At 36.5% G+C, this 26,207-nt stretch overlaps 1 protein-coding gene across 13 annotated transcripts in view; it reads left to right on the top strand.

Annotated features, from left to right (window-relative positions):
- The window catches only part of Cask (peripheral plasma membrane protein CASK), a 180,134-nt gene that overhangs the window by 150,332 nt on the left and 3,595 nt on the right, over positions 1 to 26,207 (top strand). For 5 of the 13 annotated variants that reach the window (XM_071795764.1, XM_071795766.1, XM_071795767.1 and 2 more), the window contains 10 exons: positions 3,183 to 3,371; positions 3,930 to 4,094; positions 4,395 to 4,469; positions 16,209 to 16,238; positions 19,579 to 19,816; positions 21,869 to 21,925; positions 24,105 to 24,224; positions 24,476 to 24,592; positions 24,742 to 24,849; positions 25,087 to 25,262. In XM_071795764.1, the coding sequence (XP_071651865.1) occupies positions 3,183 to 3,371; positions 3,930 to 4,094; positions 4,395 to 4,469; positions 16,209 to 16,238; positions 19,579 to 19,816; positions 21,869 to 21,925; positions 24,105 to 24,224; positions 24,476 to 24,592; positions 24,742 to 24,849; positions 25,087 to 25,262 (1,275 nt within the window). The remainder of the gene's footprint in view (positions 1 to 3,182; positions 3,372 to 3,929; positions 4,095 to 4,394; positions 4,470 to 16,208; positions 16,239 to 19,578; positions 19,817 to 21,868; positions 21,926 to 24,104; positions 24,225 to 24,475; positions 24,593 to 24,741; positions 24,850 to 25,086; positions 25,263 to 26,207) is intronic. The other 8 variants (XM_071795769.1, XM_071795776.1, XM_071795765.1 and 5 more) reach the window with 7 other exon arrangements.

The raw sequence follows: 26,207 nt of genomic DNA, 5'->3' as shown, positions 1-26,207 counted from the left end.
TATTTTCGCGTATTGGCATTTCTCATGACAAAATTGTATTTTTGCGAGTTTCAAATGTCTGCTGAAGCTGTCGCTAATATAATGTAACAGATACTGTACGAAACATTTATGCATATATTATGCATTACTGCATTCTAAAATTATGGTAATGTGACATTTTTCAAGTGAAAACATTCCAAGTGCGCAATTTCAACGTGAGACGACGTTATGTGAATATATAATGGTCTCTTTGACACGCACGTTGTCGGCAATATTTGAGAAAAAGGACTCTACGATGAAGATGAACGATATTCGCCGACGTTCGGCGCAATTGTGAATTAAATTATCCAATAATTTTTTACAATTCTAATAGATTTCCGGGGAAAAAACCGTTAATGGACATCGCTGCCCTGGCTGTTCTTAATTAATGAATATCCAATGGCACTAATGTAATTAACGGCATTCGATTAAATGGCATTGCGAACGAAAACCACCGAAATAGTCCCAACGACTGTCCCCGTTTTTCTCGAATTAGCTATGCGACTGTGCTTTCACCGAACAGATGGTGCAACAAAGGAACAAAAATGCGTTATCGTATTAAAATTAATCCATTATTTATGGCTTATCTTCTGACGCAGCCTTGTCTTCTTTATCTCTACAATTGTCTTGCTTTTTCTTACGACTAATTATGAAATGATAGCTACAAGATCTGTAATTTCTCTCTCTCTCTCTCTCTCTCTCTCTCTCTCTCTCTCTCTCTCTCTCTCTCTCTCTCTCTCTCTCTCTCTCTCTATCGTGGTACTTGAAAATTAGCTTGAAAATACTTCTCAGGCGTAATCTAAAAATGTATCTTTTATGTATTTAGTTTTTATCATACTTACTTATATACGCATAATACACATCACAGAGAGCAATTTACGTTCACGTTTATCATATTTCTTGGCCATTTTGTTCTAGTCGCCATGTAGCTGAAATATGTTTTTTCCATGTGCGATTTGCATATAAAGTAGATGCGCGAGAGAGTAGAAATAGAGACTTGTCGTTACTATCAACTGGGTCAACAGGTGACGAGTTTGGCCGCGTTTCAGGTGAGCGAGACTCGTCCTTGGACGAAGTGGTCGTATATGTGGTCTCTTTGAGGATCCTTCGTATCTATGCGAACAAAGCATTTCTATGATCCGAAGCAAATATTCGTGTAGCAATAAACGTTATCTTTAGACAAAAAATTAGTGACTAATGCAGAAAGATACGTTCGTATATTTTACTAAAATAGGACGAGAGATGTATTGATATTAAAATAGAAATTTCTTTGGAGACATATAAGCTCTGGAGAGAAGTGAAACTAACTGATAGAGAATTATGCAAACATGTAATTAGAGCGTATCAAAGCAACATACAATCATCAAACCAAGTTTGTAGCACAAGTGATTCATCTGAGACAATTTTGAGGTCGTAACAGATTAGGTTTAAGCTTGATCGACCGAACAACTACAGCTTAGAACCCGAATATTGTTATTAAACCACCAAATTTAGTTACGATCTCGCCTAGTGTCTATTCAACTAATCCGCCGTAGTAGTATGTAGCGTTGATAGCTGCTATACTAAAGTTTTAGTAAATAAAGAAGTATATTTGGATTTCGGCTATTCCCCCGATAGCCGAATCTCTCAGAACCGAGAGCGTGAGTAAATCCGATTTACAAGATAAGCAAAGTTCAAAATGCGTATACGTTCTGCGACATAAAGTCATATTTTACATATATTTTTAATTGTAAGATGAATATGGTTATTTTAATGTCACTTTACTTTTTTAAGAAAAAGAGATAAACAGATCTTTTGAATTAAATACAAGAAAGAAATATTTATTATTATATTTTGCACATATTCGATGAGTTTGAAATATTAGTCGATATTAGTCTTCAAGTAATTAGTTTCTAGCATTGTCCGCTATTTTTCACAATTCTACGAAAATTCATTACGAATTCAGCGTGCAATCGACGTAAACATCATAAGTTTCGTAGAACACTTTATTTTTTTATCTAATAGTATATATGTCTATTTTGTATATATGTGTCATGCATATATATTTTCTAATATACTTTTGCCTAATAAGTTAAATAAAAAACTCAGATTATAAAAAAAATATTGCACGTACTTTCTTAACAAAATATATATAAAATAGATTATTTGAAACGTTTCTTGTAATTGTGCCATATTGAAATAAACATATAATTCTATTTAAATATATCTGCCAGTAAAATATTTGTTACTAAAATATTCGTCAATAATGAGATGAAAATTTGAAACATGCGTTCTATGGCAACGCGATATAAGTGCATTTATTAATATATACGTTGTAAAGTAGAACATGATCGTTTATTTGTTTATCGCGTATGCTATCCCGCCATTAAAATCAGAATTTGCATTTGAATTTTAATGAAAGCTGATAATTTAAATGTAAATTAAAATGCATATTTTACGCTCTTCCAGTTCGGTCGAAACACGCATATCGCTACTTACACGCGAGAAATACCACTCTCGGCATATTAAGACACTTAGTTTCATACAACACTACTCAACAATTAATAACATAATCGCACATTTTTACAAATTTATATTTATTAAATTATTTTCACGAAATAATTTTCTGTCGAACATATACTCAATATATAATATATAAATTATATTCAATTTCTCTCGCGATGTACTCGTGCATATGATACGTTTATGCAATATTTGAAATTTTTTAAAACAATATCTGTGTTGTTCACCGATAATGAGATTAAACATTCATACATGATTTAGATCACGTACTGCGGGAGGGACGCAGCAATCAAAATTTGATTGCATGCCTTCTTTTTATACATTGAATGATTTCATTTCATTTGAGAGGCAACACCGCAAGAGTAAACTGTATAACTAACGAATACACAAAGCTCTCTCACCGCGGATAAAATATCTGACAATAAGATGTATCTGCATATGACGGAAGCTGTGCATACTTATTAGTTATCATCTGCAGCTGCTATTTATACTAAGAAATTTTTATGTTACTTATAACGTATAGTCAACGGGACAAATGTCCTATGACAAACAAGGGAAAAAGAGATTTCTCTGGCGATAGCGAGTTAGTCATTTTGTGACGCACCAAAGAAAGCAAAAGGTTAAGAGTTTAATGTGCAATTTTGCCTTGTGATTTGTTCCAGGCACTTCTACAAGCTCACGATGTTGCCGGTCACGAGGTTTACGGCGAGGAAGCCACCAGAGTAACGCCACCGCCTCTTCTCACGTATCTGAATGGCGGCGACGATCTCGAAGGACAAAACGGCGATTTAGATGAGAAAATTACTCGCGTTAGACTGGTGCAATTCCAGAAGAACACGGATGAGCCGATGGTGAGTAGCAAGGCAATTGCGAAAATGTGCCGTTTCGAGACGGTGCGAGACGGCATTTTTTATTTAAAAATGTGTGGCATTACAGGAGACTTTGTATGATCTGTAATATAATTTCTACATGAAACGAGAGACAGCAAATATGTATATACACATACACACATTTTTTAATCAAGATTTACTTGAAATTTTTAAGGAAAAACGTAAGAATAAAATATATCGATATGGAGCTATATGAAAATTATAAAATTATATTTTGAATATTCCTTTACATTATTGCATAAATAAAAAGAATCTAATAAATATTATTTGCAGCATTATATTTCGAGTAAATAGTATTAGTATAAATATTAAATTTTTACGTACGATGTAACAACAAACTTATAGTCATGACAATTTTAATTTTAAATTTGCATTATTATTTACCATGCCTACGCGACTACAAATTATAAACACGACATTCGCTGTGTTCGAAACACATTATCGTAAAATAACATTTTATTACCGGTGAAACATTACATTTACTATCCTTAAATTTCGTATTTTTCGGTTGCTTTTCAGGGAATCACGTTGAAAATGAATGAGGACGGGCAGTGCTTCGTGGCTCGGATTATGCACGGTGGGATGATCCATAGACAAGCCACTCTTCACGTTGGTGATGAGATCAGAGAGATCAACGGTATACCAGTTCAGAATCAATCCGTTAATGCCTTGCAAAAGATTCTGGTGAGTATCCGTAAGATTATTCTAACTGCGAGTGGAATTCAGAATTTCTTTTAAATTGGGTCGTCAAAGTGATTAGATTAAGATGTTATTTCTTTCACTGAAATATATCACTTTATACAAGTTTTTATTACGAAATTGATAAGAATTGCCAACTTTTTGAAACGGAATATGACTTCAGTATCAGAAATCATAGATTCGTACAGGTACTTCGTTATTATATACGAAATTTTTATACGAGTGACGCATCACCTTACTCGTAGCCGTAGTTTGTGAAGAGTCGGTTCTCTTCGACTGTTACAGCGGGAGGCACGTGGATCGGTGACTTTCAAGATCGTGCCGTCGTACAGGAGCGCGCCGCCCCCCTGCGAGGTACAAGTAAGACCCAACACCCAAACCCTTCCCCAAAACACTATCGCGTCTAGTAAGCCCACAGCTTCCACGGCCTCCTCGGGCGCGAGCTCTGGAGGCGGTGCGAACAAATCCGGGAAACCGGTGAAAACCTCTGCGGCCACCACGAGCAAGGAGAAGGCGCCTAAGGCTTCGAAGGCTTCCAAGTCTAAGAACGCTTCTTCGTCCACCGAGAGCACGCCTAGACGTCGCTTGAATCCGCTATCGGCTCTACGATCACGAAAGTCTTAAACTCTCCGATCGATCTCTAATTTCAAGTAGCCCGCCCGGTTAGATTGTGGCGTATTCACCAGAATTGCCAGAGACACATCTGCTTCTAGATGTAATGGTAGATCTTCCTCGGGACAGAAATTTAATGCCTTCTTCCAACGACACTATTGAATTAATTGAATTATTGAGATAGTGAAGTTGCTTATAAACCTAGGCCTTATAGAGTAGGTAGTTCTTACGACAGTTAGTAATTATGGTACATAGGTAGAGTTGTTGCAGTTATAGTAATTATGCATGTTAGACTTTTTTCCAATACGCTTTAACATTGATTGCGTAATGATTACTTCTGGGAGATGAATTTCTGTAAAATTACAATGCTGTTATAAAAGATCTTTAAGATAGGTGTGTGTTATCGTAATATATATATTTAACGTAAAATATATATATTCAAATATTTTATATATATTTAACATATAATTGGTTAATTAATTATTTATTTATTTATTCAGTTTTTGAGAAATTATTTACAAGCAATTTTTAAAAATATTTTACTCTTACAAACTATTTATTTTTGTCGATGGAACTGATAAACGTAAATTATTTATCTTGTAAATTTCTTGAAATATTATCTGGATTATTCAACTTAATCTTCTAGTCGCATCAGGATCATGTTCCTGATATTATTATTGATTATAACCTAAGGACATAATTCGAAGCACGAAGTCGTATATCAATTGATTAAATAGTTTGCCTTAGTTTCCCTTACGATCTTCTAGCTTAACAAGTCATACTTCGACGTTTCTAATGAAGTTTACAATGATAAGCAACTAATAATTCGCATTATATTACATACGTAAGATTATTACGAATAATCATACACGAAGGAAAACTCAGAGAAACAATTAATTCGATTAGATAATTCAAACATGACACACTTTCGTAGAAATGACATTTCATATTTCATAAGTTGGAACGCATTGTACGAGTACTACTTCTAAAGAGCTCACGCAACGTGCGAGAAGTCTCTGCCTATTATCCGTTTCGCGATTAGGAAAGTTTTGGATAATGAACAGAGGGATGTGCGATTAGTTTCTCAATAGTTTGCAGTTCGCATATAGTTTCCTGCGTAATTTCATCCAAGGTAGACCGCGGAGTTTACAAGGAGTTTGTAGGAAGAGACGCGGTTAATAGTGTCCACTTTGCGTTATGTATAAGATAATCTACTGTTAGAGAAAAATTTTTGCGCCGTGTAATCGGCAACGAAGGAAACGAAAAGATAAATGTTTCTAATACAGAAAATTCGGAATTATTTTTTTGCGAATATATATCTCATTAAACTCTAAAAGATCTATTAAAATTCCAAATCTATTTGAAATTAGCTAGCTAGAGTTTATGCGAACTTTGTTTAGGAATAACATTATGAAAAACAATATACAATATTCCTCTTGATGCAATATTTCTATCTTGATATACAATCATTATGACTAATTGATACTTATATAGGATATGTCCATGGGATGAGCCTGAGAAATTATAATTTATTAATATGGATTTATTTTTTGATAAAGTTAATATAGATTTTGTCTTTTTTTCTAATCAATATAATTAGAAAGATTTCGTGGATTAGTTAACATCGGAAATATAGTAGTATTCCAAATGGGTTATACTTTCTTGGACGACTAAGCTAAATATTAATTTTTTTGTTTTATTAAAAAATTGTTTTATAACTTACATTATATTTTGACATAAAACAGAACTCTATATCAGTATAAAGTTTTTTAATCGGCTTGTCTTTTTAACTTGTTGGAACAAACGAGGATGTTTACGCCTCAGATTTCTGAGATAATGTAACTTGGAACATAGTTTCACTGCTAATCTTCGTTAGCATTGACGAAGGGAACGGAAACTGATATCTGACAGTTTATACATGCCAGCTTAAACGCAATATTCTCGAATGGTTGAATATATTCAGCGACGAAATCTGCTATAGTTCAATGTCCGGTCATATTTGAAGTTTCAGTAATTAGCGCGCGCAGGTTCCATCCGAGGGAACAAGTTCTTAGAGAACGTAGAATTCTTGAAGCAAACGACAAGAACTTTCCTGTTCATGATTTATGAACGTTTGCGTTTTAGACTGATTACAAATACAACGAGTCCGCAAGTACAATTTATAAATTTGTATCTTTCCTTCTTTTCGAGTCACCGCATGTTGGACGCAAGTTTATTTAACTTCTACTATATGTCAATAAATTGATAGATCTGTCAGCGGAGTTTTTTATTTTTATTCTCCAAAACAAACAAATGGAATTGGATAGAATTTTATAAATTGGACTCGTTTAAAGCAAAACCATTGTGAACAAGCATTTTTCCCACAAGTTATCGTTTATCGACTGACAGTTGCGGGAATGTAAAAACGAGCAATATCCAATGCTTGATACATGTTATTATATTTGAGTTTTGTGAAAAATAACAATCTTAATATTGTTTCTTACATACAATTCTATATTTATATCGATGCATATAAGATAAAGAACAAGTAAAGGAAATATTAATATCAATATTAACATGTTTTTAGATACAATAAACTAATTGTAAGATAACAAGATTCTATTTTAATTATTTTTTGTTATTCTTTATGATAAATCGTTGCTTGATAATCAATTATTTTTTATATTTCTAAATATAGACCTAATTATTTATCTTAATTATTCGAAGATAAATATTTTAACGTAAAAAAGAATATGTAACAAGACTTTAAATTTCTCATCTATTTACTTGATAATTCTACATCATTGATTAAGACTCTATCTTTAAGATACATACTTTAGAATGAGATTTTAATAAAATCGATAATTCTTGGCAAAATCGGCAGTGTCTTTAATTTTTAAAGTGATAATGCTTCTTGATAATAAATTTATCTACATATTTAATAGAAAATATTATATATGCAATTATAAATTATATGTTCATGAAGTAACTATAAAATACTTTTTAGATATTTTAATGAGAGAGTTTAATGTCCAAACCCATAAATTTCTAGCTCTGCTTCTACGAAGCTGGAATCGGTAAAGACGTTTACGTGAATACTTCACCTTATATTCGAAATTACGTTCCAACGTTTAAGCCAAGATGCAAGATAGGATCTTGAGCAATAGTGCACAGTGTGCGTAATCGGCGAAAGCGGAAGTAGAATCGAGATCATACTCGTAGCGCAGTAATTCCGAAGTTAAATCAGAGCGTAATTTTAATCATGTTAATCCGAATTGTCGCAATGCGCGATCTTATTTTATTATCTATAAATTCTGAAGCGAAGAAAGATCTTCGCGTACTACAATTTGTATTTATCGATGACTCGGCCGCGAATTTTTTATCTTCGATTCAACTGAAGTCGCAAAATAGTTTCCACTGCGCATAAATTATTGCCTATCTTTCTAAATATTACACGATACGTCGAAATAAATAGGCGACAGGCTGTTTAGTACCTAAATATACAAGTAGATATAAACGTGGTCGATATTTGCAGAGGTTTTCACCAGTTATCCGTATTATAAGGCATATACACATGCACATAATAGTAATATATAAAATAATTATTAAATCAACTAACCCTTTACTGTACAACAAAGAAAACATTTAGCTATGATGCTGCTTGGCATATCGAGAAATATGACCTATTAACTAACTGACGTTATATTTTGTTTATACACTTGTTTACACTTGTGTTTATAAAACCAGGAAAATATATTGTTTCCTCTATCACTTTATCATGTCATCTTTCTCAGTATTCAAGCAGTGTCGTGCAAGACAAAAAGATTTCTTTCAGCATAATGGCAAATCGCATAAAATCAAATTAAGGAAACAGAGTTTTTTCCCCGGATCAAGATTTCATTAGGTACAGCTGCTTTTATGTTGTTTGCAAATTTGATTTTGCATCAGTATACGCGTGAAATGATTGCTTCCCCGATCAATCTGCGGGATTGATGGAACACTTGATGAAGTAAAAACGATTTTACGTCCGCAATATTTTCACAGCTCACAATTCTGCGTCGCGGATTCTGCGTGCTTTTCTAGCACGTTGTATATACTTGAAATTTTACGAAATTGTCAAAGGCCCGTACAATATATGCAGTTACATGTACAGCTCTTTAGATGTACAATACACCCTTCTTCGCGTGTCCACTTGTATAAAGAATGTTTGCCATCTTTAATTGCTTATCTCAAGCCGTATTATGTAGATAACGGATCACCTACGATTGTTGCAATTGTACGGCAATAGGACAATATGCTAGTCGCATGACGTATAACGTTCTCTCTCTTCTTGAGGATTATACATTGCGCTTGCACAAGGACGCTGCAAAATCGGCGATACAGTCGATAAGAAAAATCATCGTCGAGACGCGATACAAATTTAAACTTGTATGAGTGGTACGTGAAGCACATAATGATGTACTTGATTTAACTATTATTATATATGAATAACATTCTTTTCACTTTTAGCTGCAAGAAATTGGAATTTTGTCGATTGTGCCGTCAATCTTGCAGCGTTGCACATATATATGTCCCGTATAATAGATGGTCCCTGCACTGACCCGTGTTCAAAGTTCACATTAATATCACGGACATTAATTCCGTAATGAGATAAAGCACAACTGGTGATTTGCTCTGATAATATTAACATAAGAAGACGATGCTCGTTCAACTGAGATTAGTCGGATTAATGTTGCAAATGTGAAGGTTGTCATAATCGAGGGTGATATCGTCGGTTAATGTGAATTTTGCGAATTACAGGCCAGTGTGACGCATCTCGCCCCCATGTTGCGAGACCTAATTAAACAAACGCAACGGGACGATGTTGTTAGAAAATAATGTATGATATAAAAAATTAGAGAGATATATATACATACATATACATTTAAAAAAGTATATATATATATTATATAATCCGTATCTTTATAAGACAAGGTCGGTACGAGCGGTGTAACAAAACGCTTTGGTCGGCGCTTTCGAGTCCACGGCGCGTGCATGTTTCTTTTTCGCTCTTTCTCTTTCCGATTTATCTCTCAATCTTTTTCCCGTTCTCTTCTTCTATCATTCTCTTGTAATTTTGTTCTTCCATTCACTTTTCCTCTCTGTTTCTCTTTCTTTCTCTTTCTCTCTATTTTTCTCTATCTCTCTGTCTCTTTCTCTCTCTCTCTCTATCTCCCCCCTTCCCCCCTCTGATTTTTTTTTTTTACAACGTTGGGTTAGACAACACTTTATTACTGATAGTACGATAGTTTCACTTTGCGGGGGGAAAGAAGTATATAAGGAATGCACAGTTTCGTTTCCACATGTGTTGGAATGTTGTTTGTGTTTCTGTCATATAAGGAAGCTTTTGTTACACCCCTCATTATACCCTCACCTGCATGAAGGACATCTTTGCGAACTGACGCTTTTCTTTTTGGCCAATTGTAGCCCTCTGCATCATAAGTGCATACACGTAAAGGCTGTGTAAGTCGATCGATGGGTTTTTAGTCGAGACTGCAAAACTCTCTGGGCCGTTCGTTAATCATCATGTCTTGCACGGACTCACATGCGACTGTGTAGATAAACGCGCAAGCCTGGTAGCAGTGTAATTTAATATTTTTTCTTTTCTTTTTTTTTCGTTCATTTTATCGGCGAATCGTATTGCCCCGCAACTGTTGGATTATCCAGAAAAACGTGAGAATTCTATACCTATTTGAAATCTTCTAAACAAAAATTTAAGAATGGATATTAAAAAGAACTTCTTACGTGCTATTTAAATAGAAAAAAGAAATAGTGTGCATCTTCCTGGATAATTCAATGCGGCAAACTAATTCTAATCTTGAAAAGGGATGCACACTTCTTAAAGTCTCTTGCAACGTTTTTATTATCGACAAATGTCTGACACATGCAAAAATATCCGTACATGCAGTTGAGGGTAAATATCGTAAATAACGTCTATTTCCGGCTCGGGTGAAACCTGAATCGTAATTATGTAAGTCTCGCGATTTTGATTTTGAACTCGCAAGATTGAACAGACGGGGGCGCTTTTACTGATAAATCTCTTTAGGGTATTTCTCTAAGTGTGTCAGTAAAACATGCACTAATAACGACGGCTTCAAAAGTAAGGCACTCTTTCCTCTTTCTTCGTACCTGAATAAACAGACAGTTTTTTTTCCACGTATTTCTGTACCTGACGAAAGATTGCGAATCCATTTTAGAAAATCTTACGACTTGTTGAGCAATGATGATAATCGTTAGTAGCTTCTATATAGTCATTGTGTGTATATATACTTCACAGACTTCTGAGAGAGTAAAATATAGTTACACAGCCGATATTATTTAACATTAATCGCGTGCGGTTCAGTTTTAATTATAATTTCGATATCTTGGTGTGATGTAGCATTCATTTGTAAATACTATGTATTTGTATATTTGCTTATGTTCATACATGTGTTTAACGTAGCCGCCCGGCCTCTCGTTCTTCTCGTTATGCATCACGTAGAAATGCAAGAGGAAGTGGAGATACGTTAAGAACGTGATATATTGCCTATTTCCTCTCACATTCTATACTATACATATATATATATACGTGTGTGCAGACGGCTTGGTTGGACTTTAGATTTTGTAAAGCGTTGTAAAATGTGCTGGGAGTTTATGAATGTTACAAGATATATATATATACGCAGATCTTATCCATGTATACTTCAAATTGTTGGTGTGACAAATATCTGTATATGAGATTGCATAGTATATAGATCATATTTTCCGAAATATACAATTTCGTTAAACTTTCGGGAGTGCAAGGTAGAAGGACACGGGACAGATAAACGTTAACTGTCACCTATATACATTGCAGAGATATTACGAGCTCGAGGAATGACGGTCTTACAGCGAAAACGTCTCGCGTACACAACAAATGCGATTAAGATACCGCTAACTCCGCCTGCGGAGAAAAGTCGCTATTTTTGATAACTGTGCAAACGTTCAATAAATCGGGGGGGCGGCAAGTAAGTCCTATAATACCTATATAATATCGATAACACCGTTCGCCTTCTACGAAAAAAACGAGCTTAACGAAGTTAACTGTTCTCTGTCTCGTGCGTCCGTGTTATATCCGTCACGTTAAAAAAGGAGCTAATTTACGGCTAATAATCACTGCGCAAACACACATCGCGCTGTCGCGGAGTGTGCGGCAACCCGTTTACGTGGTATATGATATACGAATAAGACAATGTAACCCCCAAGGCGTTTCGCGACGACGAGCGCCTCGTAGAACCGAGACACGAGGGGTGGTCTCGCGCGTTACACGGGAAGCGAGACACCCTCGATAAGCACACCCCCTCCCCCCCTCGCCACCCGACCACGTTGCATTTCCGAAGCCATCACTCTCGGGATCCCCCATCCTCCGCAATCGCACCTTTAGGCGAGCGAGGCAGCAACAGCATCGGCGAGCGCAACGGCGCGGCGGCGGCGTTGTTACCCCCCCCCCCCCCCACAGTGCATTGTACGAAGATATAATAAAGCATGAACCGCTGGAACACACCACGAGTCGTCGCACGTCACCTGTAAACGCGATCTTTTGTCCGTGTCCGCCGTAGAAATAGAATCGACGAGCGTCGCACACAAAGAGCTCTCTGTCTCTCCTCCGATGTACACACATACATACGCACACCGACGTGTTCGACATGCTTCCTCCCTCCGTATTATCAATTCCCTCCCGTTACATACCCGTTTTGTCGCATCTTGCATCCTGCAACGATTTCGCCTGATCGTTGTCGGCACTTTATTACACCCTGCACGAAAATATCTCGAGCGAATGCCATCGACTTTCCGTAGATCTCATTAGACATCTCTCGAGAGAATTAGTTCACTTTTTTTCATCGCGATTCGGTAGCGCGTGAAAAATCGGGATATCGCGGAAAAAGAGAATTTCTATCATTTGTTTTCAAGCGATCTCGTGTATTAGATATATAGATTCGATTACGCTATATATGGCCAATATACAGCGAATATTTTTCTAATAATCCAAGGATTTTATTTTTTTAATTACTTATTATTTAACGCGTGCTTTTTAATGGGATATTGATATTTCCTGACATTTTTCACACATAATTATTTTTTTTTGTATATAAAACGCGGATTAAACACGTGATGCACCGAAATCGTATTTGTCAAAATTGATCCTTCGATTTCGCGACGTTCTCGGATTTCATTCTCAGCACGCGCGTATCTTCCGCCTGCCGACGGTTTGTACTTTCGATTTATGACGTCCTAGCTTCGTGAGAGATATCGGAAACGAAAATATGACTCGACGTATGATCGCGTGCGAGCGAGGCGTCTATAAGAATTTCATGTCGTCAGGCGACGCTCGCGGAGTAAAACCCGAAGCGATGTGCTGGTTTCTCGGGTAAATCCGCGAAAACGATAGAAAAATCTTCGGTAACCGTAATCACATGTCATCCCTACGCCACATGTTGCCTCTTCGTTCGTTACCCCCTCACCCACACATCGTGCCACCTCACACACATGTTACATAATTGCAGTATGCGTGGATGAAATAGGTAATCTTTATGTGTCTGTGTTCTCCTCACCCTGACAAACTCCGATCTACATTAGCTACATAAATCATATAGAATTTTGACCCTTACAGTAATGAGTGAAAGATCATTTCACAAAAGCACAACCAATTCTTTAAGAGACGTATCGCGGTGCAGCGCTAAATTATATTCGATTTAAAAAATATTTAACATGTATAAGCATATAGGAGTATGAATTATATCATGCTAATTAGCTTGTTGAGCATAGAACTTTTTAAAACTGTATTAAAATCCAAAAGCAATAGCATCACACATTATCACGAGATATTGATAACTATTTTTTAAATAATTTAAAAGGTCTAGATTTTTCAGTTGTATTTTAAATCGGTAGCGACGACGGTGGTATTGCACCGGTGGTATCGCGCACGTTGATAGTTCAATCGAGTAAGGCCTGTATCGCTACCGCGAGCGAAGAAGCGCTGCAAAATTTTCAGTCGGGTTTATTCCGCACTGCGATACGACTCTTTTTTTTTTGTCTCCCTCTTCCGAGAGGCAAGCCCGAAGCCTGGTTCTTCTGGTCTGGCGCTCGGAAGCGCGCATAGTCCGGCCCTGATGGAAATCGACAAGAGGATTCAGCAGCATCAGCAGCAGTCAGTCCACCAGACGAGTTGTCGATAGCGCAGTACCTGCTATATCACTGAGTAGAATTGTCTTTCCCAGTGTCGCCTGAAAATCCCATCAGCGGCATACCATCGTCAAACCCGTTTTCCCCATCGTTCGCCCGTTCATTTCTTCTTTGAAGTAGAGCGCAGCTTCCAATGCACGTCGGCAACCCACATACCGAACCACCATGTCCATTGCACTGTCCTCTGCGACGTTACTATGGAAACGGGATGGGCATCACAATCGCGCGCGGGTGACTTTATTCGAACAGTGCGGCCTGAAGTTCGGGGGAGGCGCGTCTCTGCCGGAGCTCTGCGGAATCGGTTTCATAAAAGGGACTCGCGCGTCATTATTCCTCTCGTCCGAATCGAAGCGAGGAATTTGCAATCAGATAGGACAGAAATTTCCGTGTTGCAAGCATATGGATCTTATCGAAGTCGGCGTAAACGGGGCGCAGTATCGATTTGTCAAAAATATGTGTTTGGCTCGTGACGCCAGTAAATTCTAATTTGTTCAGATAATTAACTTCGCCATCCAATTTGCATCCGCATTATTTCACGTCCCCGAATGTTAATTTACTGACGAAGGACGCATCGTCATATACAATTTAACTAACGTTGTTCACCGATGGTTAAAACCATTAGTGGGATAAACTCTATCTCCGGCATTCCATTATAAATTTCATATCGAATCCACGAAATAAAGATAAGGCTGAAATATTGATCAGCCGGCAAATTATATTATGAAGCCAATTCGCAGAATTTCTTTATTATATTTGTGTGTTATATTATTGTTATTTTTTTACATTCTTTGTAAATTCACTTTTTATTCACTTTAGAATGATATTATCCATTATTTCACATCCACTTATATTATAAATCATTATCCCACTATTCACTCGATACAGAAGCGATTATTAAAAATTGCAATGTGACAATTAAGTCGTTGCAAATACGACAAACCTTCGAGATTCTGTGAAACGTGTCTCTCGTTAATATGAGAATTTCGGTCAGAAACAAGCTCCGTCTGGTCGTCCGGTGCGAGATTTAAAAGACTCGGAACTGGAGCTTATCGCGCACATTTTTTGCTTAACGCAAACGGTGATTTAATCGCAAATTTTGCGCACAATCGGAGATAAACCACGAGAACTTCTACCGGCTTTGCTCCCGCTTTTGCAGAGAGTGTTTTATTTCCAACGCGTGTGAGGGAACTTCTCTATCACGTAAAACGCGAGAGGCGTACTATCGAGCATTAGAATGTTGCCTAATTGTATACCAGTCCGCTTTGATTCCTCCCGACTCCCGACAGGAAGCATCGAGAGTTCACGCTCGAAACTCGCATTTCCGCGCCACGCTCATCACACGTGCCGCAGAACTGCGAGCTCGAAATTACTTCGTACATTCGACTCGGCAGCAGGTGTTGGGCACACACCCCGGTGAATGACGATATGCGTGTAATATCACTTTTCGTACAAAATCTAAATAAACGGGCAATAATTAACGGCCGTTACTATTATCTGTTTAATTAGATTGCGTATCAATAGCGGTATTCTTCGTACTGTATCAGCGATATTTGCGCAACGCGAAACACAATGAAATGCAGAATGTACATAAGAGTCACTATTTTAAATGCTTTTCTATCCTTCAATGATGAAATATAGAAGTAACTTTTTTCTATCGCCAGCTATCAATGTTACTTGTATCCCAGAATAATTGAAAGTGACGACTTATTTAATTATATCGCTGATTCAGTACAGAACTTTGGTTGCAGGTGATAACTTTGGTTAAAAAGTAGGTATATTCGTCGAACCCCGACATTTCGATGCTATACAGACACGCGCAAATGATTTTCATGTTTATTACGAAAATATGATAATTCGCGTAAGTTTGAGATTTTTCTTCCGGGGAATCGAAAAACTTGTCAAACAACAGCGCGGTTTCACACCACCAATTTGGATATCGCAATGCGCGTAGATTGGGAGCCCAACGCTTGTAGAACGTCGAGAGTACGAAAGGCATCTGTTCGATTAATACGAGGGGATCTAGTAAAGCCTGCATGTGCCACACAGCAATGCGCACCGTGCATCTCGGAAGCGTTGACGCGTGCGACTCAACCGTAGGTGCTGTTTTATCATTGATTGTGTCATTCTTATTCACTTTTTCTTCTTCCCCCGCGCGCGACATACGCGCGGGGAGGAGGGTCTCGATTAATCCGTATTACGCTTTGGTGCGACTTTGAAACATGATTAATTAATTGATCTTCCTTTTTTTCTGTTTCCTCAACACTCTAGTTGTTCAGGATTAAGCCTCTGCCAGTGTTAGTAAGTACCGCCACTTGATCTGGTGTGATTGGACTGCTGTAGTTAGAAGGCTATGCGTACACATACTTATATATTATATAATCATATATATATACACACACACACATTATTATATACATGCCTCGTACTGTCTCTGTTCCTATATATTATCTATACACGCCATCGCTGAAAAGTAGGACTTTACTTCGGATTTTCGTGTTTATCAACTTTCCTTTTTAATCCCGCGGCGTTTTTTCCCCCTTTTTTTCGCAATGCTTCTCCACCTTCCACCTCGCGACAGGAGTTCTCAAGTGCGAGTAATACGTATCGATATGTTCGCTTAAACATGCCTTCATATAAAAAAGAATTCCCGTTCGCATGGACGCTCAGCGGAATGCTTTAGAGATAAAAAAAGCTTGTGAAGCGCAGTCACTGTATCATATAAAAATTATCATTGTTCTACCCATTGTACATATAGAAGCAAAGCTGGAAAAAAAAGATTTTAATTTTATTCAAGCTATTTTTATTTTGAGTCATTAATAGTCTATAAGAAGTTGGAATATAAAATAAAGTTTGCTGAATTAAATTTTGCGAAATAAATTGTAACAAATATTTATAATATTGAGCAAATATTTTACATTGACAATAGATAAATTTAATAGTCTTTCTTCTCGTCTGAGCGCCCATGTATTTCTTGCCAAAAGAAGTTCTTTCGCTTTTCAAAGCACTTAACGTAATTCATGGAAACGTGGTGGTCCTGTTTGAAAACGTATGGCCCTTTCTCGTGCTCGAACGGGTTTCGATATTTTCAAAGGGAACACTTGCTGACATGATGCCAACAAAGACACGCTAATTCTGGCAACGTACGGTACGAAAATGTATTGATAACGGGCCACACGTTGGCAGGATGTTACGATTAACCACGAGTATATCGCGAGAGAGTATCGGTTTTTATACATTTGATTCTTCACATCCGGGATTTCCGAAATTGCGGAACCGAAAATTTTACAATCACCATTATGGTCCGAGAATTAGGAATAAACGTAAGTTGCTGACTTTTGTTTTGTCCTATGATTTGATTGACTTACAAAACACTTAATTTTTACCAATATGCATGAAACTCTTAATTCTTTTTGTATATAGCATATCTTTATATATTTACTTTTTTTTTGTATTATCGGTTATGGATCAGCGATAAGATTTTAACCGTGTATTTGTCGGAATCCACCGTTAACCAGAAGTGACGGCAACCCTAAGTAACCACAAAGTTTTATCGATAAAAAAAATTATCATTCAGACGTGAAACACCTGTACGAATATTAAATCGATCAACCTATTAATATTATAAGTGAAGGCACGTCGTGTGCATGTATTAATTGTCGAGCTATTAAACGCAAAGGGATGATAATCAAATAATATTACAAATTGGTCACCGGACAAAGCCGCAGTATATATTCAGCTGGTGCTCTGTAGTCGTGAATACTCGTCTGTGTGACGTATACCGGTTCTAATTAGTGCACACCCGTTAATTAGTTCAGAATTGTCGATATTCTGACTTGGATATATCCAGAAAATTCCTAATTGTAATTAAAACCGATACAATTACGAATATCTACCCTGCCAGAGATGATTAGTCGAATCGACGTCAATTCGACGTCGGTGCGTTGATAAATAGTCGATGTCGAATACTAGTTGAAAAATATTTTTGTCTAATTTTTTATCTGATTATAATTTTTTTTTTTTACATAATATACATAATGTTAATTGAGCAAGTGCGAATATTTCTGTTGTCTTTCGGCTAACTCTATCATTGAATCAATGCAAAGTCGAAAAGCGTAATATATATATATATATGCATGTATATTATGTATTCGATATAGAATTGACCAAAAAAGACCCAGAAATCTTACAGAAATATTCCCAATTACTCAATTAACATAAAAGCAATTATGACGAGGTCAAAAATGACAAAAATATCAATCAGCACTCGACATCGATCATTCATCGACGCAACAGCGTCGAATTGACTAATCATTTCTGGCCGGGTGTACACCGGACAAATAATATTCGTACAGAATCGAAATGGACAGTCATCCTTTACTCTCCCCCAACGACCCTCCTCTTCGTCTCCCACGTCTATACATTATCGAGAATCCCTGCAGCTCTGTCTCGCGAATGATACGTGCGCTAACCGGAAGCCACTCTCCGTCACTGTGTGTGCAACCATACCGTTCATTATACTTACTATATACATTATACCTTCTCATGCGCCGTTCTTTACTCACACATTTATGTAGTGGCCGCGCGCATATCTGCATCGTGCATATCTATCTTCGGTATGCGTGCGTGCGTGCGTATACGTGTGCGTCTGTCCTTGCGCGATGTGCAGCAACTAGTGCTTGAGCTTCTTGTGAAATGGAATCACTCATACGTACATATATATATATATATATATATATATATGTATGCTTTTACACGTACTACGTATTGCGCATCGCTAGATGACCGAATCGTGTCGCTGGTGGCATTACAACAAAAAGCTCGCACAATTCCCGTGTCCCTCCAGTTGACGAATCCCGCCCCGTTGCCGATGAGTGTACCGATTAACTGTAAAAGCCGTACAGGTCCTAAACTAAAGTCGATGACCCAACTGCGTACCGACTGTAAAACGTCATACAGCGACGTTTCAGAGACCAGCGAGTCTATATTTCGTCTGGAAATTCGCGTTTCTCACGTGTCCCTTTCTCCTCTTAACTTTTAAGCGATGTGGCGAAATCGAGCTACGAGTCGATCGCTGGTTATCTCGAGATAAACGTATTATGAATTTGTATACTTTATTATGCGTCGTGTAACATTAAATTCGGACGAACTTGCGAGCGCTCTATTTGCCATTGATACTTTTTGTACATTCTCTACATTGTACTGTTACTCTTTACAAGAGCTACTTTGCCAGTGCTTACTACGTCGCATCTTTCGCTTTCCTCGCAATATCTAGATTATTCGTTCGCTATGTCTAGCGCAGCGCTATGTAGGTCCATCAGCGATCGATTATAGCCGTAGAACGATATCTTAGTCACGTCTCATGATCGAGGACCTATTGTTGTTGATTAAAGCTCTTCTTATACTAATCCAATAGATGTTAATGATTTCACTGCAAGATGCACATTTATATCTTATCGATTATCTCACATGCTATATCTTTCACTGTGTAGTAGTTTCTCGTATATATATATAATTTCTCTCGTTAAATGTATCGACGCGAAGTGAAATCCTTGACGTCGAAATCTAACAGTGATCGATAGCAATAACGACGTTTAAACGTCCTTAAGGAATTCTAATATAATCTTTGCTGTATCAACAGATTTTCGTTCGAGCGCAATTCGACTACGATCCGCTGGAGGACGAACTGATACCCTGCGCGCAGGCTGGAATCTCTTTTAAAACCGGTGACATTCTGCAGATCATCAGCAAGGATGATCATCATTGGTGGCAAGCGCGGAAGGATAACGCGGCTGGTTCCGCGGGTCTTATCCCTTCGCCCGAACTTCAGGAATGGCGCATCGCTTGCATGTCTATGGAGAAGAACAAGCAAGAACAAGGTAACCATAACTTCGCCATCCGTGTTAGTCGTTTTTGTGTAAAATTGTTCGACCGTAGAACATACTGTTCCCGATATTAGATGTGTAAAAACGAAGGACGATATTTCGCGGTTGCCTTTACGGCGTTCCTTTTCAACGCTTAATGAGAATATCGATCATTTTTCACCATGTTTTTACCTGCCAACGGCTAAATTATTATTCCGCAAAATGGATGATAATTCTTTAAAGAGAAGGGAAATGTATTCAATATAACAGCTATGAAAAGTATATCCTTCTAAAGTGTGTATCCTTTTTATTTCATGGAACAATTAAGCGTAAAAGCATAAAATTTCCTGACAATTTCGTAGTAAAAGTATTTTCAATGGTGAGAAAAATTTTCTTTCTCTGGCGTTGAATACGACGTTAAGCGGTTAGGATAAGGATAATTTTAGTTAAAAATTCGAGTAGAATGAGTGCGGTAATCACTGGTTCCAGCAGATCGCAGAATCTCTTTTGAGTACAGAACGGAGAATCACAGAATTTCACCGATTGAGAAAGATCGTTATTACGCGACATTCTTTCACCGCCGCTCAAATCGATCCACTATCATCCAATCACATCTGATGATTCCACTCAATTCCCACTGATTTTCACCAAGTCATTGCTGCCAAAAAAACGAATGTGCTGATGAAACACGATGTCGTCTGTGTGTTGTTCGATGTGTACAGGTTTTCGATGGAGCATGTGATATCGTTGTTATCAATCAATTATACTGTTAAATGAGATGCGTATTGATAGTGTACCATTCATTCAAATCGACGGATTCAGTTAGGTAATTACCGTTTTACGACATTGGTCCCCAAGGCAATTCAAACAGAAACAGAACGATGTTTAACATCTGTGACATTACTTCATATTTGATATTTTCATTTACTTCTGATATAGAAAGTGTTCTACAGAAATTTGCAACTCCTTTTAAAAGAATATAAAACTCGCACATTGATTATTCTCTCTAAACCGTAATAATTATCTTTTTGAACTGTAACAATATCTATCTAAACACAATTAATAATTAATTATGATATTTTATATATATTGTATAATCATTATATCCCATGATATATGTATAATAACAATATATAATAATAGAGACTAACTTTAATATATATATAATTTTTTTTTAAATCCGCATTCCACTTATTTAATGCTGCATGTGACTATGGCTATAAATACAGTTTTTACGTTTAAATAAATTATGATTAGGTAAAATGTATTTAGATAGATATTGGAGGTTTATATATTTTACCAAAGTGTGTAATTAATTACTTACATTCAGAGGTCGAGTTTTATCTCTTAAACGTTATAGCTTGAACCGATTTTATAATTCAAACCCCACGTGGCGTATAAAACCCGTATCGATTTCGAATCTCGAAGCTGTGTACGAACGTTCTTGAAGCCATTCCATTTGGCTAAAAGCATCTATCATCTCCAGACTCTAGAAATAAAGCAGAAACGTAATCGTTACTTTGGATAGTTACTGATCCATGAAATTTTAAGATGCCATTGCCTTTGTGTTAACCATAAATCTCTTACTTTGGAAAAAGAGATGCTGCTATGGTAAGCTGGGAAAAGCAAACGAAATGTTAGGAGAACCGTGTCGAGCTATACGCAAGATAGTTTATCACTCACAAGAGTTTCTTTATTCCATATTTTTATAATGTACGATCAACAACTAGAGATCGGTTAATTTTAAAAAGAACGCTGGTAACGATAAAACAGCGAACGAGATAGAAACAGTACGATAGATAGAAAGAACAATAAAGGTCAGATTAGGAGTCCTAATTGCGGATTGCGGCTGCTGAAGTCGTATGCAAATCAAGAGCTGAATGCTTTAAGAACATGTAGCAAGAAAGTTTCGGTCGTCGTATATCTCTACGTATATGCGCCTGCTGTGGCGTAAGTGCGGTGGCATGAGGGGACGGATTAGGAATAGGCAAATGGAGAAGCTAGCGCATACAAGAATAATTAGCTGCAGTGATATATCTGTTGTTTATATGTGTTATGCGGGGCTAGATGCTGAAGGAGAAGGTGGATGTTCTTCTCACACCGAAGGCTGCGACGGCTCGACAGGTACGTCTCTGCCTTCAGGTAGATACGTGTAGAGTCACGTAGGACGTACTTTTTTAGACCGCATGAAGTACAGACTGGACCCATGCTTCTGACACACGCATCAGTACAGAGAGGCGATCGAAAGCGGGGCCGAATATTCTTTCGGCAATTTACGGAAAAGGACACACCGGGGTTTTCGCTTTCAAGTTCATTTCATACGTGAAATTTATCATTTCTCGCAATTTTATGATACAAATGTGCGGACGATACTTGCAATTAGTATCGTTATATTATGCGCGAAATATCTGTCTTGATAAAACACCTGCGTATCAATTAAACATTTGCAAGAAATTGTATAACATATTTAAGCTTTCAATTTGCAATTAGCAATAAATGGTTCGACATTATTAAAAAGTTATCTGGATAAGAAGTTCCGAAAGCTATCTGTTTTGCGTTATTATTGGTCCACATAAAAAATGTATTACGCTCATTAGAGAGTGAATGTTTGTACAATACATGCACTAGGCGATTTATTTTCTACAAGTTGTAATCGCGCAGTCACAATGAAATTTAATACAGATTTGCGCAACAATTTTGTCTTTTATAATTAAGTAATTGTTTTCTTAAATAAGTTTTACGCATTAATTAAAAAAAATATAACTGATTTTTACAAACCTAACGCGTATCGTAAAGCTATATTATTAAATTACATAATTGTGAAAGTATCTCACGCAATGCATGAAAATGAATGTCATGTAAATTCTTCACAATGGCTAATACATGAATGATATGAAATTAAAAGCATCAGTAATAAAAAAGCTTTTAAAAGTTTTTATTTTCCAGGCTTGTGTAAATGAGAAATTTTGTAATGTTACGAAACACATCATGAGAGAGCATCATACTAATTATAATTTATTAATATGGGTACTATGGTATATATTCTGCATTATAAATTAATAGATGCTTTTACACAGCGTGCTTAAAATGCATGCGTTCGCTGCAAAACATTCCATGCACTTATGCTTACTTATTTCGCACGATTTCACTTGCATACGCGGCAGCACGATCATCAATTAGAGCTTATAATTGATAATTAATTGATTGTTCTAAATGTTAGCGAGCAATTTTGGAAATATCTTGCCAAAAATGTGAAAAACGACATTTTCCTCCTATGATATCGTTCTAGATTCTGAAGTAAAGATTTTTTTTGCATACATCTACATATTTTCGTCCATCTATCTACAAGTGTCCAGATATTTTGGCAAGATATCGCGGTTTGCACAATCACGCGAGTTATTAACCGCAGCTTCGATATACATTGTAGTCATACGTGAGAGAGAATCTCTCCAGCATACATATTTATAGTACAGTAGTTCTGTGGTCGTAAAAAAACACTCGCAAGGCAATTCACCATGACTCCCTGATTATGACACCTACTTAAGATCTCACGCATCAGTTAATCATGGTTGTCATCTTGTGACCTGCTGGAACACCCCTCTCAATAGGACTTCCCAAGTGCCTTTGGGCATGGCTTCCTACAAACTGGCTGACTGAATGAATTCTTTTTATAATCAATAGGCAAGATTTTGCTTGAATCCAGAAGCCGATATTCGCAGAGTAGCTCGTCACCTCGTGTTAGCATTAATTTTCGAGACGCTCCAGAGGGTGGCTAATATTAAGTGCACACGTCGATGCGTATACTATGTTTCCAATAGGATAACGCACCGTGTTAGGCGATACGTGTTTAGGAGAGCTAATGACAGGAAATATTTTAGCGACATGAACGACCCTTTGCGCAACTACGGAAAATATCTGTCGTACCTTCGTTATTCGATTTCTGGCGACACAAATCAGGGAACTTTATTGATAAATATAATATCTACAACCTGCATCGTGAAAGTAATCATCGTTTTATTGGTTGACATTTCTGATACACGTATACACATTCGTACATGCAATTGAATTTTGTGAGTCAGTTCCGTTATGCGGCGGCCACGTATTGTGATCGTCCTTTAAGTTCGGTTTAGCGGTCGTTCATCGACACTATAAAGGCACGGAACTCGTTAGTTAGCACGGATAATGGATTCCGTAATATGACACTTGTACGGTAACTTGCAAGTTTTACACCGGGCAGACGTTATCGATTTCATCTCCGATTTCGCCGGCGTTTATGTATATTAACGATTTTTTCTGCTTGCAGTAAATTGCTCAATATTCGGCCGGAAAAAGAAGCAATACAAGGATAAATATCTCGCAAAGCACAACGCTGTTTTCGACCAGCTGGACCTGGTGACCTACGAAGAGGTCGTGAAGCTTCCTTGTAAGTTTCTGCAGTCCTAAATAATCCACAAATTAATATAAAATTAATTTGATGTAACATAAATGTATAATGCTTATTTATTTTAAAACATTATCGGGGACTCTTTTATTAGAATGTCTCAAAGTAGATTTAATACAATCAGAGTTACATTAATTTAATTGTATATATATTACAACATTTATAGGACATAATTGTTAATTTTATATAATTGTTAATTTTAAAGATTACATTACTTTTCTTTATGTACACAGATCCTGCCTTCCAACGGAAAACTTTAGTATTATTGGGAGCACATGGCGTCGGTCGACGACATATAAAAAATACGATTATTTCCAAGCATCCCGATAAATACGCCTATCCTATTCCGCGTAAGTGTCTCAAGTATTTTTTATAACGTTTTAATCAAATATTATTTTTTACAATTAGAAAAGTGTGAAGAATTAAAGATCGGTATATTATAATAATCGTATAAAATATATATTTATCGGAAGTCTTATCAAATACATTCTTTTTATAGATACAACGAGGCCTCCACGAAGTGACGAAGAAAATGGTCGTAACTACTATTTCGTATCACACGATGAAATGATGGCAGATATAGCTGCTAATGAATATCTCGAATATGGTAAATTATGCCCACGCAAATTTTCTCTTGAATTGATAACTGAAATTTATTTAAATTAACCTAGATAATTAACTTACTAATAATTTATTAATTGTAAAAATTAATAATAAAACATTGTTAATTGTTAGCATTTAGAAATAGATAACAATAAATCTCACAATGTTGGAAGCTGAGAAAAAGCGCATGTTGTATTAAATATTAAAATTATTAAATCTGAAATATTTATTTTATAAACAGGTACGCACGAAGATGCTATGTACGGAACTAAGCTCGAAACTATTCGCAAAATTCACGAAGAAGGTAGAATGGCCATATTGGATGTTGAACCGCAGGCACTGAAAGTTTTACGGACTGCTGAATTTGCACCTTACGTAGTCTTCATCGCTGCACCAGCATTTGCAAACGTTACGGACGTAAGTATGAAAATAATTCTACAAGATTGAAGGCTAAACTTATACATTACATATTTTGGATATTTTTCCCAGAAATTGCATAATGATTTACCGACTCCATTGTATTATAATATGAAATTTTTTGACATGTCCAAACATTATAATAAAAGATATAACATTCATAAATTTATACTAAAAATTGAATAAAGTTTTTCCCGTTTTAAACAGTAACTCTACAATACTTGCTACAATAATTACGAAAATGAAGTATGTTAGTCATATACGTAATTGATAATGTTCTAATTATATTATCATTATTATTATTTTTAACTTAATTCATATATTTGTAAAACTTTTTAAATCATTAATTATTTACATTTACAATCAAATCCGTATTTAAAAACAAAACAGTTGTATATTTTTCAAATTGCGAACGTTATTTTGCTCATTAAGCTACAATGTACAATTAATTAAAAACAGTGTATCTAGAAAGGATATGCTAATTTATCTTCCCACAGTACACGTCTTCTAACTAAAACATAAACGTACTAGCCTTAAAACGTTTTCTGTGTAAAATGAGATTAATGTTCAACAGGATTCCGTAGTAGCGTACATAACACAACGGCAAGTTACGAGCCAAAGAGCTTATCGAAAAATACGCACAATAAACTCCGATGTCTGTAAATATTTTTTAATCTATCATGTCAACTGAGCGTATCTCGATTCTAGATATGTAATGCGAGTTAGGAATGCTTGTACGGCAATTAAGCAATTAGGCAAACAGTTCAGTGATCTTCAAATGAATCACGGATTTGGCGGATTAATCAGGCAAACAATTACTGCTTCACTTGTTCTGAATGACTAATCGACCGATTGCAGTCCGTTAATACATTTTGAGAGGAAATCGTTAGACACCGGATCCTAATGATGATGTATAAATATGATATACAAGCTTTATAAACACAT

This window comes from Temnothorax longispinosus, chromosome 12 (assembly GCF_030848805.1).
Source record: "Temnothorax longispinosus isolate EJ_2023e chromosome 12, Tlon_JGU_v1, whole genome shotgun sequence".
Classification (NCBI taxonomy): domain Eukaryota; kingdom Metazoa; phylum Arthropoda; class Insecta; order Hymenoptera; family Formicidae; genus Temnothorax; species Temnothorax longispinosus.
This window is presented reverse-complemented; position numbering and strand designations above follow the sequence as displayed.